We start from the raw sequence: 13,822 nt of genomic DNA, 5'->3' as shown, positions 1-13,822 counted from the left end.
AAGCGAGAGAGAGGAGAGCGCGCGAGAGAGACAGAAAAAAAAATAGTGAGAGAGAAAGAAAAGAGGAAAAAAATATGCACACACTCACTCACTCGCACGCACGCACACAACAGCCCCGCTTCTGCTGGGCGCGCGCGGGGCCGGGGATGCGAGGAGGGAGGAGGGGAGCGCGGCGCGGCCGGCCCCTCCCCGCCGCCGCCGCCGCACGCGCGCCCTGCGCCCGGGACACTCCGGCCCCCCTTCCTGCTCGCCCTCCCCCGCTGCCCGCCTTCCTCGCTCCCTCCCACCCCCACGCGCCCGCTTTTAAGGTGGAGCCCGGGCCCCCGCCCGCCCCGTGTACCCGTCGCTCTAGCTCACTCCGGCTCGCTCCGGCCCCCCCTTACAACTCCCGCGCGCTTTTTAAGGAGGCGCCGCGGAGTTGGCGCCGGAGCGGGGGCGGGGAGCGCGGCGGGCGGGGGAGGGGGAGGGGAGCCCAGGGGGGAGGGGACAGGGGCGGGCGGGGCGCGCGGGCGGCGTTCGGCCGCCCTCCAGCCATTGGGCGCGGGACCCAGACGTCCTCGGCGCCCAGCCCCCTCTCCACGCCTCTCCGCGCGCAGCGCTCTCGGGACCGCACTTACCGGGAACTAGCCGCGCCGCGGCCGGACGCGCCTCGCTCCTGGGGAGCCGCGGAGACCTCACCAGCGGCCCTGCCGCGCCTACATGAGGGCTTGGGGGCGCGCGGGGCTCCCCTTTTCTCCTACCCTGCTAATCCTGCTGCTGTTTGGCCGAACCGGTCCGGGTGGGCCCTCTCCGTTATGGACTAGACCGAAGTAGGGGTGGGAGCAGATTTGAGGGCCCCGAACTCAGGGTCAAAGGACAGTTTGCCCACCCCACCCCTCCTTTCTCTGGCCAGGCGGAGGAAGTACAGGAATTCCTGCTAAACCTGGTTTCTCCAAGATCCCGAGGCCGGGGTCTCCAGAACCTGGACATTGAGGTTCGAAATTCCCTTTTCCAACACCCCGAGGGTGTGATCGAAGTCGGGAATACCAGCGACACTTTTATTTTAAAACAAAACTTTATTGGTAATAGTTTTCAAATATGTTTACAACAGCACACTGTTCAAGAGGAAGTCTCATCCTTCGAAGCACACAGGTTGAACGGCCCCCCTCGTCCACCCGGGGCCCCCACCCAGGCCTGAGAGCTCCTCCTTTTGGGGAGAAGTTACGAGAGGGATAAACACAGGGATGAATGGGGTAATTTCCCCAGCAGCTCCCCACCTTTCTATTGAAAGAAAAAGCACAGTCAGACTTGGGGTTGCAGTGAGTGGGGACGCACAGCAAGAGGTGATGGACAGCTGACAGCTAAGCTAGAAGCGAGGCGCCCAGGATGGGGGGGCTTCTTAAGGGGGCTGATGCACAGGACAATTGGCATGAGACCACTGGAAAGGGGGGCCGGGAGGCTAGCAGCTCAGGGCGAGATTCCAAGCCCAGTTCCTTCCTTGACAGAGTCAGTTGGCTACCCGGGTCTCATCAGAATGGATTTAGGATTTAGTGAGGAGGGTGTTTGGGGAGGGTGGGACAATTTGGAGGGTGGGAGGCACTGGTGGAACTTAATTTAAATGAAGAAAAAAAAAAAAAAAAAAAAAAGAACCCACTGGCAAGCAGCCCTCCAGCAGGTCATAAAATCTCCCTTTCCAGATAGGGCTGCAGGGAAGAGAAGGCCGGCTTTACTGTTCATCCTTAGTACCCAGGGCTGGTGTAGGGGAGGAGGCTGAATTTGGGCCCCTCTTTCCGTACCCTGTCCCTGGATACACCAGCAAGACTGGGTATGGCTGGAGCTAAGAAATTCATTGAAAACAGGCAGGGAAGGGTGGAGGAGAAGGGAGAGGGGGAGCAGCTAATGTTGCCCCTTTCCCAGTATCTGGCTTTCCTGCTCTCCTTAACCCTGGGGGTGTGGAGTGGATGTTAAATTAGATGCATGGAACTCTAGGGCCCTCCGGCTGTTCGATCCAACCCTCCCACCCCCAACAGAAAAAAAAAAAAAAAAAAAAAGAAAGAAAAAGAAAAGAAAATGAAAGAGAACCGAAGGGGCACAAGCACACCCCTAAAACTCAGTAAACTCCTTGCCACACTTCTCGTTGATGGAGACCCGGATCTCTTCCTCCTCATAGTCGTCAAAGTTACTCGTGTCCCCAGGGCCTTTAAACTTTGGTATGAAGGGAGCTTCCACCTGGACAGGGGTCAAAACCACCCAGAGCACATTAGCTGGCCTACCATCACAACAATAAAAATGAATGGTTAATATTCAAACAACACTTGCTGTGACCCAGGCCTGAGCTCAACGTTAAGGTCTTCTCTGCAACCCAATTCATCAAATGGAAGTCATTTCCCAGAGGGTATTTCCTGTCTAAGGCCACAAAGTGGCCAGAAGAGCCCAGCATCCCCCATGTATATAGTCCCTTACTAGCTCCAGGAAGCCTTCTGTTGTTGGAATTCAATGGGCTGTCTATGTTATCCAAGCCGTAAGTCCCACTTTGGGTATGGGAAAAAGAAGCCCACCTTTCTCTGATAGATGGCAATCCAGTCAGTCGTGGCAAACCACTTGTGGTTCTTGATGTCATTGACCCCGTTCTTGAGGTTCCCAAAGCGCTTGGTGAGATCCACCTGCAGAAGGTTCCGCAGCAGGTCCTTCAAGTCAGAGCTGAAGTGGGATGGGAACCGCACCTGGAAGGGGTGTAGATACGAGTGGGGTGCTGCTCATAGGCTTTGGGGGGTCCAGAATGCCACCTTTTCCATTTTTGACACAATTCCCACCCCCTCCTCTAACACACCCCAGACAAGGTTTCTCTGTGTAGCCCTGGTTGTCCTGAAACTCTCTGTAGACCAGGCTGCCTTCAAACTCAGAAACCCACCTGTCCTCCCAAGTTCTGGGATTAAATGTGTGCACCAACATACTGGGTGAGAAAGGATCTTAATGTGTAGCTCAAACTGGCCTTAACCACATGATCCTGTCTCCTGGCCTCCTGAGTGCTAGTGTAGAGTATGTACCACTGCACTTTGGCAGACTGGACCTGTTCTATCTAATAGGCCTACAGGGAGGATCTGTTAAGGCTTGAGGGGCTGGGCAGTGGTGGCCCATGCCTTTAATCCCAACACTCAGGAGGCCAAGGCAGGTGGATCTCTGTGAGTTTGTGGCCAGTCTAGTTTACAGAGGGAGTTCCAGGATAGCCAGGACCAAACAAACAAACCCAGTCTCAGAAAGGAAAAAAAAAAAAAAAAAAAAACAAGGGGGAAAAACACTCAAAAAACAACAAAACAATGGCTTGTCTCAAATCCAGCATCCAGGCCAAGGCAGATGGATCTCTGTGATGTGAGTTTAAGGCCAACTTGATCTATATGGCAAGACCAGCTAAGGCTACATAATAAGACCTGTCTCAAAAAACCCAAAAAACTCATTGCTGCACCAACAGATGGCTCTGTTCTTGCAAAGGTCCTGGTTTATTCCCAGTACCTACATTGGCCTATAACCACCTGTAACTCCATTCCTAGGGGATCTAATGCCTTTGGCCTCCAAGGGTACTGTACGCATGTGTACGTACGCACATACAGACACACAAATTAAAGTAGGTAAAATATAAACAGAGATGGCTTGTTGGAGTTAGCACTACAACACTGGGGCAGGTCGGAGCCCAACATACACAGACCTCTGCCTTTAGGCCCAGGGGCCATGCAAACAAAAAACATGTTGAATGCCCTCCTTAGTTTGCTGGCTTCGGAATTCTGGGTAAAGTCACAGGGAACAGAACTGTAGAGGTTCCATCTTAGGTCTGCAGACTTGTATCCTCAGCTGCGATCCTTCAGGCAGCTCCTCTGAGGGCTCTGAGGGCTTCTAAAGTAAGGATAGTTCCTTAGCCTGAATAAAATAGCTTGTATGGTCCTCCCAGTCATGCACCTCCAAAGGCTCTTCTATATTTCTGCATGCAGCCTCTGGGTTTACACCCATAAAAACTAGCTTCTAGGAACCAGAGGTGGTGGCAAAAACCTGTCACTCCTGCACGTGGAAGGCAAACAACACAGGAAGGTTGAGTGCCAGGGCTACATATTGAGACCCTATTATAAATCAGTCAATCAGTTAATCAATCAAACAAACAAAAAGCACAAAAGGGCTAGTGAAACGGCTTAGCAGGTAAAGGTACTTGTTGCTGAGCCTATTAATCTAAGTTTGTTACCCACGCCCCACAGGCTGGGGAAGGTCCTGACTCCTGACCCCTCACCCCCACCCCAGTTCTTGACTCACAAACACAGCCTCACTGCCACAAACACAATGAAGAGATGTAAAAAAAAAAAAAAAAAAAAAACTGAAGGGAACAACAACTCCCTTGAGAATGAGAAAGGGGGAAATGAAGATGGGAACACAGGCTGGCAAGAAAAGCAAAGGAAGGAAAGAAACAAAGACCAAAAAAACCCAACTGGGCCCTGCTAAGCCCTCCCCGTGCTGTGTGACCTTGGCCAGGGCCCTTAACCTCTCCAGGCCTGTACTGGGCTCAATGACATGGGGCAGATATCCCAGGGTTCTGTGTGACAAGATAACAGTCAGGGCCTGTGGGAACTGTAAATTGATACAAAGAAGGAGATTATACCCAGCCATGTGTGGTGGCGCATGCCTGTCCACCCAGGACTTGGGAGGCAGTGGCAGGACCCAGAGTTCAAGGGTAACTTTGATTATGTATGGAACTGGGAGTCCAACCTGGGGCTCTGTTTTCTTTCTTTCTTTCTTTTTTTTTTTTTCTTTTTGGTTTTTCGAGACAGGGTTTCTCTGTATAGCCCTGGCTGTCCTGGAACTTGCTTTGTAGACCAGGCTGGCCTCGAACTCAGAAATCCGCCTGCCTCTGCCTCCCAAGTGCTGGGATTAAAGGCGTGCGCCACCACGCCTGGCGGGGCTCTGTTTTCAATACAACAACAAAATGCCCTCCCTTCTTCCTCAGGATCTTCTATGGAATTTTTTGTACCCTCTTGGCCACCATCTTGGACATTTCAAGTTTTCATTTTGTGTTTTTTTTTTTCTGAGTGATATTCTGTAACAGGTCACAAAATCTAACCTAACAATAATACTCCTGCCTCAGTCTTCAGAATGCTAGGGGAAAAAGTACCTACTAAGGCTCATTTAATTCCAGCAGATCTCTGTGAATTTGCCTGGTATACATAGTAAAATCTAGACTACCCAGGGCTACAAAGTGAGAACCTGACTCAAAAAATGAGACAGAAAAAAAAAGAGAGAGAGAAAAAAAAAAAAAGATGAAAGCAGAGAAGCACATGGCTGTCTTTCTTCTGTCTGATGGGAGGCACTCATACCTACTCCTAAGTGACAGTGCCCTAAGGACCACAGCACAGAGCGCTGTCTCCTTCCAGCCTCCCAGACAGACAGATGGAGAAAATGAGGCTCACAGAGTCTATTCAACTTTGTCTCAGTTTCACCCAGTAGTTTGTCCCAGGATGGGGACTTGGGGAGCAGCAGTGCCCACACTTGCTTGAACCATATATGGAGACTTGGTGGCTGTTGTAGAAGATGCTGAAGCCAGCAGGTGGGGTGACAGCCGGGCTCCCATGCTAGCTAGGTAAGGCTGCTGAAGGCAGGGCTGTGATCCTCAGCTCCACTCCCCATCCCCCACTGAGGCTCCCACTTGCTTCCCATGGTGCAACCTTAGACCAACCACATGCCCTTTCTGCACCCCAGTATCCTCATCCCTCCTGCAGGTAAGGCCAGAGGGTGAGCCAGGGCTGATGGGTGGTGAGGGCAAGGACAGTCCTCCTGAGAGGCACTCTTGGGTTTTGTCTTTGTCATGAGACAAGGTTTTACTCTGTAGCCCAGGCTGGCCTGGCACTCGTGGTAATCCTCTGCCTTGGACTTCTGAAGAGTGCAGAAATTTTAGGTCTATACTGCCATGCCAGGCTAACTGAGGGGACTACATCTGGAAGGAATACGGAGCTGCAGGTCCTGCCCACAGCAGGGGAGTCGTGCTGGTATGGCTGGGGTCAACACCTGGGAAACAACGGCTTTGTTCTTCTGGTCTGGTGTCCTGGCTGCACTTCCTGTAGCCAGAGTTCTGATGTGGGGCGGCTTCCTGACACGCTTGGGGATTCAGTCCTGCCAGTTGTGAAATAGATTCTCCAGAGCATTGGTGTGTGCACGTGCGTGTGCATGGTGCTGGGGTACACATGCTAGACTACTGCTCTACCACTGAGCCACACCTCTATTCCCTTCATGGTAGATTCAGGGCAAGTGCTCTATAGCTGAGCCGTCGACCCCTGTCCTTGATTTTTCTGTTTTACTATTTTCTCAGCCCATGCTATCCTGGAAATCGCTATGTGGCCCAGGCTGGCCTCAAACTTAAGATCCTTCTGCCTCAGGCTCCTGTGTTAAAACAACAGGCCTGTGATAGTATAACCAGCCTTGTGAGGACATGTGACAGGCTATTTTGATTCCTTCCAGAGCTGAAATCCGCATCCTGGCCTCACCTTCCCAGAGACGATTTTCTCATAGATCTGGATAGGCTGGTCAGCGAAGAAGGGCGGGTAACCAGCAGCCATCTCGTAGATGAGGACCCCGAGAGCCCACCAGTCCACAGCCTTGTTGTAGCCCTAGAGCAAGATGGGGGGGCCACTTGATGAAGCAAGGTGAAGAGGGAGGTGATTCCTCGGGGGCAGGGTGGGCTAGTGAGGTAGAGTAGGCCTCAGGGGTGGGGCAGGCTGGTGAGGTGCCTACTTTGCTCAGGATAATCTCGGGGGCCAAGTACTCAGGGGTCCCACACAAGGTCCAAGTACGGCCTTTCACACGCTTGGCAAAACCGAAGTCTGTCACCTGTAGGCACAAGAATGAACAGTTGGTAGAGAGAAGGGCTGCAGGCTCCAACTGTGCCCTCGAGTGCCCTCCCCCGGCCGCGGGCACCTGAATATAGCCCTGCTGGTCGATGAGAAGGTTCTCGGGCTTCAGGTCCCGGTAGATGAGGTCCAGGGAGTGCAGATACTCAAAGGTCAGGACGATCTGCGCCGCGTAGAAACGGGCATGGGGCTCGCTGGTGGGACAAGCCAGGAGGGGATGTGTGGGTGAATATGATCACATCCCCAAGTGGTCCAGCATGTGGGTCTGTGTACCCACAGAGCAAGACACCCCGTGTCTAGCTAATCAAATGTAGACTAAAGGCTGGGAATGCCATGTACCAGTGGTCCCCGCCATGTGGCTGAGGCTGAGGTAGGGGACTGCATGAGTCCAAGATTCCAAAGGCAGCCTGACAGAGACCCAAACTCTATTGTAAAAACTCGGGAGCCTGCCGTAGTAGCACATCTGTCACTACAGCACCCTGAGAAGCAGAGGCAGAAGCACTAGCATATGTCTGAGGCTAGCCTGGGCTACATCATGAGTTCCAAGCCAGCTCAGACTACAAAGTGAGACCCTGTGTCAAAAATGAAACAAACAAACAAACAAACAAACAAACAAACAACAACAACAAAAATCAAGCCCCACACTCCCCGCCCCATTCTGAACTGTATAATTCTATCCCAAATTCAGATATAACAGACTTGGACTGGAAGACTTCGAAGGGACAGGTGCCTTGCTGAGGAGTTAACTTACTCAAGAAAGTGGTTTAAGGGAATTCTGTCTGATAATCAAGAGTTTTGGAAGAAAGTCACCAGGGCACATACAAATGTCAAAACAAAAGTCACCATGCCAGGCGTAATGGCCAAGGATGTATGTATACCTTGAGCCCAAGCACTCCAGAGGCCTATGAGTTCTAGGCCAACCTGGTCTACATGGTAAGCTACAGGCCAGCCAAAGTTAAATAAAACAAAACAAACAAACAAACAAACAAACAACACAAATAACCCTGACTACAGGTCTTGTTGGCTTGTGTTTGTAAGTCAAGTAAAGATCAAGTTCGTAAGACAAACAGTTTAAAAGAGAAACCCTGGGGGGGGGGGGGAAGGGAAAAGGGGGGACAAAAGGAGGGGGGGGGAGAGGTCAAGCTGTGGCTCTCAGCAGTTGCCCAGAGACAACTGAGGGGAAAGAGGAAGTCAAATGTGGACTGTTACCAGCTCGGAGGGCAGTCACAGGGCAGCAGGCAGTAACATGGAAGGGCTGGGAGCTTTAGGGAAAAAGGAAGCACGGAGGACCAGGAGAACTGAACCCCAGGCCAGCCAGCATCAGAAAGACAGAGACGAAGAGAAAAGAAGAGAACAGATCGAGCCTCCCTGACTCTGGCGAGCCTCACTGTGGTGCAGAGACCTCCGTTCTGATTCTGTTTGAAGATGGTTGCTTGGTTTTGACACAGCAGCTTTCAAAACAGTCTAAGCTAGTCTCAAACTCCTGACTGTCCTTCCTCCGACATCCTGAGAGCTGGGATTAGAGGTGTGTACCACCACACTTGACAAGATGTTTGGACTTTAGTATCCATAAGATATATTTATTTAGCTGGGTATTGGTGAGCACACTTTCAATTCCAGCAGAAGCAGGCAGATCTGTGAGTTTGAGGCCAGCCTGATCTAAAGACTGAGTTCCAGGACAGCAAAAACATGTCTCAAAAAACAAACCACCACACCCCTGAAAAAAAGAAAAAACACAACAACAACAACAACAATAATCCCATATATAGAGATACATGTTTGCCAAGTAACATACTAGTATAAAACTTAAAACTACATAAAATTATCCACTAGTTAAAAAAAAATCTTGTTAGCTGTAGTGGTGGGCTCCTGTGGCTCTAGGAAGCTGAGGGACGACTCAAACTAGAAGCTGTAGGCTAACCTGGGCTACACAGAGCAATCTCACTTCTTTTTTCCTTTCTGTGCTAGAGTTTGTAAAATGGTACTGAGTTCCACCCCCAGCCATGCCAATTCCAATTTTGACCCCTAAGTCACCATGACTGGCCACTCAACTTGGCTGACTGAAACATCACAAATTGCTTAGCACAACAGGAACAAACCCCGCAGGGGCTGAATGAGATGATAGTCGCCTGTCACATCAGTACTCAGGAGGCAAGACCAGGAGGATTGTGAGCCAAAGACCAGCTTTGGCTACACAGCTACAACAAACAGCATGCAAGAACGCATGCACACATACACAAAATCTCACTGACACCCAGAGCTCGCTTTCCATTTCTAAGCACACTGGACTCTTACATGTCCCTGGACGGTTTGGTGGTCCCTAGGGTGGCAGGGACGGGGCGTGCTTACCTGAACCTTCCGATCCGCCGCAGGTGGGAGAACATCTCGCCACCAGCTACATACTCCATGACCATGTACAGGTTTGAGTTGTCCTGTGGAAGGCAAAGGGAGTCAAGGCCCTGTCCCCAGACACTGGGCCCCATATGAAGACCACAGTGGCTTGGAGGGGCAGGCATTGAAACCTCAGTGACAACTCTCTTCCCAGTTGTCCATGTTTCAAGCACTGCATTTTCTCTGGGAGCAGGAAGAGGCAGCTGCTCTTCAGCCCTCGCGAGGGGAGGAAGTGAGGGCGGGGCCAGCGACAGCTCTGCAGGAGTTACTGTCCCAAGCCTCAGTGTCACCATTTGCTAGACAGGCAAGACAGAGGACAGAGCTTGCAGGACCCCAAACAAAAGCGTGTGGGATGTGACAGCACACAGCTAGAGTCTCGGCTACCGACGAGGGCAAAGACTCTGAGCCCAGCCAGGGTTATATAAGAAGAAAACGTAAGCTTTGTTAAAAACAAAACAGAGCATTACAGGTCACTGGAGAGAAGAGCTCAACTCTTACAGGCTCACAACCAAAAGAACAAAAAGATGTTTTACAGGGCCGGGGATGTGGCTCAACTGTAGAGCACTTCTCTACTGCACACAAAGTCCTGGGTTCCATTCATAACACCCTAAGAAACAAAACAAAACTTGATAGGGCATGATGGTAGTACACACCTATGACCTCAGCACTCAGGAAGCTGAGGCAGGAGGATCATGAATTCTAGGCCAGCCTGGGGGTATGCAGTGAGACTCTGTCTCAACAAACAAACAGGGCTGGAGAGATGGCTCAGTGGTTAAGAGCACTGACTGCTCTTCCAGAGGTCCTGAGTTCAATTCCCAGCAACCACATGGCAGCTCACAACCATCCGTAACAAGATCTGACGCCCTCTTCTGGTGTGTCTGAAGACAGCGACAATGTACTCATATACATAAAATAAATAAATATTTTTAAAAAATAAATAAAGTTTTTTTTTTTAATTTATTTATTTATTATATGTAAGTACACTGTAACTGTCTTCAGACACTCCAGAAGAGGGAGTCAGATCTTGTTATGGGTGGTTATGAGCCACCATGTGGTTGCTGGGATTTGAACTCCGGACCTTCAGAAGAGCAGTCGGGTGCTCTTACCCATTGAGCCATCTCACCAGCCCCATAAATAAAGTTTTTAAAACAAATAAAACAAAAAGAAACAGTAACTAAGAATTGCTGTACAGCTTCTACACAGGGAATTTCTGGGGACAGCTCTGACGACCGCCTGTTCTGAATTGTGTTTCCACACGTTTTTATGCACCTATAAGAACTCCACACTCTTATGACCTCACAGCGTGAGGGCTGTCCTGGGTCCCATTTCCCAGATGAGAAGAGCAAGGCCCAGTGTGGTTGGTGCCTCTCTTGCAGGCAGTTTATGTTCCTGGGATGAGTCAGGGTGCTGACTCTGAGGGAGGCCATTCAGGATGGGTGAAGTGCCTAAGGTTACTAAACTACCTGCTGGCTGACTGAAGAGCTTAGAGGGCCCAGGGCCCGGTCCACCCGTTTCTACCATTCCTCCTCCAAGGATCTTCTTCCTTGAAAGCAGGTGGACCCAGCCTCGGAGATGAGGAGGCTGTGCCTGGCAGTGGGCTAGGATCCATCCATCTTCTATCCTCCTTAAGCCCTGGCTATGGCCCTTACCTTGAAGGAGAATTCAAGTTTGACCAGGAACGGGAAGTTGACGGCCTGCAGGATGCGCTTCTCATTCAGGGTGTGCTCGATTTGTTTTAGCTTCACCACCTTCGGGAGAGGAGAGGCGGGAGAGCGAGTCAGAGCCAGGGATTTGGGACTGGGGATTTCCTCAGTCAGAGAAGCAGTATGGCTGAGGGCTCAGAGTCCACACAGATCAGAGCAGACCATGTGGGCACAGGAACCCCTCAAAACAGAGGGTCAGAGCCTGGGGGAGGAGCCTGGGAGCTACAGATGCCCAGATGAGGCACCTGGCAAAATCTGGAAAGTAGGGGGAACCAGAGAAGGCTGCCTGCAAGAGGAGGAGACTGAGCTGACACTAGAGAGGCCCCCAAAGGTATGGAGGGTTAGAAATCAGCTTCCCTTTTTCTAGGCAAGTCTTTTTTGTCTTGTGTGGCACTGAGCATGAAACCCAGGCCCTTTCATGTGCTAGACCAGCTCTCGATCACAGAGTGGCATTCCTGGTCCTTTCAACCCTTGTGTTTATTTCTATTCTTCGGGGGCAGCCTGGGCACGAGGAGGCACACACGCGCTGACGAAGTCTGTTTCCCTTTCACCAGGCGAATCCTGGAGGTCGAGGTCAGGCTGTCAGGCTTGGTGGCACCTTTACCTGCTGAGCCATGTTGCCAGCCCCACCGCACCTCAGGAACTCTGAGGCACATCTGGAACAGTCATGACAGGAATCTTTTCAGCTTCTATACCTTTTTCTGCCTTTCCATGGATTGCTAAGTATAAGATGATCTGGGTTTGGTGTATACTTGAAAGATTGAGGCAGGGGGATCTGGATTTTAAGAACAAATATCTGGCTGTACAAAGGTACTAGCCTAAGCTACATGAGACCTATCTCAACATGTGTGCATTTGCGCGCATGCACATACATCCCCCCACCCCCCAACACCCTAAAAGTAAAATATAGTACATTAAAGCTACTTAAAATGAAAAAGAAACCACAGGGCGTTTCACTAGACAGTGGCGCATGCCTGGAATCTTGGCATTCAGGAAGAATTTTGGAGGACACCCTGGACCTTGTTTCAGAACCAAGGCAGGCAACTTTGATCCAAGTCTGACGCCCTGAGCTCAGCCCCCAGAAGCCACATGGGAGGAGGAGAAAACCAACTCCTGAAAGTTGTCCTCTGGCCTCCCCCTTTGGACTCTCGCTAACCTCCCAATTAAAGATGTGATCAAAACAAGCAGCAGCGACAACAGCCACCAAGCCTGTGGTGGCACAACCAAGTCTGACACGGAAATCAGAGGCAGGAGGATCAGGACGAGTTTAAGGCTATCCTTGGCTACACAGAATCTAAACGTAGGGATCTGATCAATAAGGCTTTGTCTCAAGGGGCTGGTGAGATGGCTCAGCGGGTAAGAGCACCCGACTGCTCTTCCAAAGGTCCTGAGTTCGAATCCCAGCAACCACATGGTGGCTCACAACCATCCGTAACGATCTGACTCTTCCGGGAGACAGCTACAGTGTACTTACATATAATAAATAGATAAATAAACAAACAAATAAATAAAATCTTAAAAAAAAAAAGACTTTGTCTCAAAACCACCGAACCTTTACATATACTGGTAGGCAGCATAGAAATGCCTGGGGTTAACTAGAACACGTGGCTAAAATATACTCCAGGCCAGGGATGCAGCCCTGCAGTGCAGCCCTGCTTAGCATGTGTGAGGGCTTGAGTTCTACACCCAGCAACTGGAGAAAACAAAGAATCTCACCTGTCTCTTTGCACTTTTTTCATGGAATGACTAGAAAATGTGGAAATCCCTCTCGTTAGTCTGTGGGGGTAGCTCAGTAGTAGAGCAGGCACCTAGAGTGTGAAAGGCCCAGATTTAATTTCCAGTGCCACACAAAACCAGAAATAAATTCTGGTGAAGGAAATTCTGTGACTTGTGCTGGGTGTCTGTTGGTGCTGCTGCTCCATAGCACTGTCAGCATCAAACAGGGGTCAGAAACCTTGATGGGTCTGGACAGATGACAAAAGTGTGTGACCTCATCGTGCAGAAGACTGGAGTTTGACTCCCAGAACCCATGTCAGGTGCCTCACAATGTCCATGACTCTAGCTGCTGGGGGATCCAATGACTCTGGCCACCACAGATACCTATAAACATGCCCGCAAGCACAGACAGACAGACAGACAGACAGACAGACAGACAGACAGATAGATAGACAGTCACACGTAAATAATTTTGAAAAAAATCTTTATGGAGGGGTTGGGGATAGTTCACTTAGCAAAGTGACTACACACAAAAGGGGATGGATCTGGGGCTGGTGAGATGGCTCAGTGAGTAAGAGCACTGACCGACTGCTCTTCCGAAGGTCCAGAGTTCAAATCCTAGCAACCACATGGTGGCACACAACCATCCATAATGAGATCTGATGTCCTCTTCTGGAGTGTCTGAAGACAGCTACAATGTACTTACATATAATAAATAAATAAATCTTTTAAAAAAAAGGGATGGATCTGAGTTTAGCCCTTGGCACCCACATACAAGTCAGGTGTGGTGGTCCATCTGTAACGCTGGCACTGGTATAGGGAGGCAGGTGAATTCCTGGTGTTTGCTGGCCAGCCAGCCTCACTCCAAGCTCAGTGAAAGAAAGGAGACCCAGGCATAGTAGCACATGCCTTTACAGAAGGCAGATCTCTTGAGTTTGAGCCCGGTTTAGAGTGAGTTCTAGGACAATTAGGTCCACACAGAGAAACCCTGTCTCAAAAATCTAATAATAGTAATCATAATAACAATAAATGATAATAGCGTGGAGTGACTGAAGAAAAGACACAGTAAAGATCTCTGGTATGGGGCTGGAGAGATGGCTCAGTGAGTAAGAGCACCAACTGCTCTTCCGAAGGTCCAGAGTTCAAATCCCAGCA

At 50.4% G+C, this 13,822-nt stretch overlaps 1 protein-coding gene across 3 annotated transcripts in view; it reads right to left on the bottom strand.

The window, feature by feature from the left end:
- Window positions 1-1,035: 1,035 nt before the first annotated feature.
- Window positions 1,036-13,822, bottom strand: part of Prkaca (protein kinase cAMP-activated catalytic subunit alpha) — a 23,777-nt gene continuing 10,990 nt past the window's right edge. For 2 of the 3 annotated variants that reach the window (XM_021219989.2, XM_029532513.1), the window contains exons 4-10: window positions 10,898-10,996; window positions 9,207-9,289; window positions 6,925-7,051; window positions 6,742-6,837; window positions 6,495-6,617; window positions 2,538-2,702; window positions 1,036-2,208 (exon numbers count right to left, since the gene is read on the bottom strand). In XM_021219989.2, coding sequence (XP_021075648.1) covers window positions 2,083-2,208; window positions 2,538-2,702; window positions 6,495-6,617; window positions 6,742-6,837; window positions 6,925-7,051; window positions 9,207-9,289; window positions 10,898-10,996 — 819 coding nt within the window. In that variant the 3' untranslated portion in view covers window positions 1,036-2,082. The remainder of the gene's footprint in view (window positions 2,209-2,537; window positions 2,703-6,494; window positions 6,618-6,741; window positions 6,838-6,924; window positions 7,052-9,206; window positions 9,290-10,897; window positions 10,997-13,822) is intronic. The other variant, XM_029532512.1, reaches the window with a different exon arrangement.

Source organism: Mus pahari, chromosome 20, assembly GCF_900095145.1.
Source record: "Mus pahari chromosome 20, PAHARI_EIJ_v1.1, whole genome shotgun sequence".
In the NCBI taxonomy this organism is placed as follows: domain Eukaryota; kingdom Metazoa; phylum Chordata; class Mammalia; order Rodentia; family Muridae; genus Mus; species Mus pahari.
Note: the sequence above shows the minus strand (reverse complement) of the source record. Positions and strands in the feature narration are given on the sequence as shown.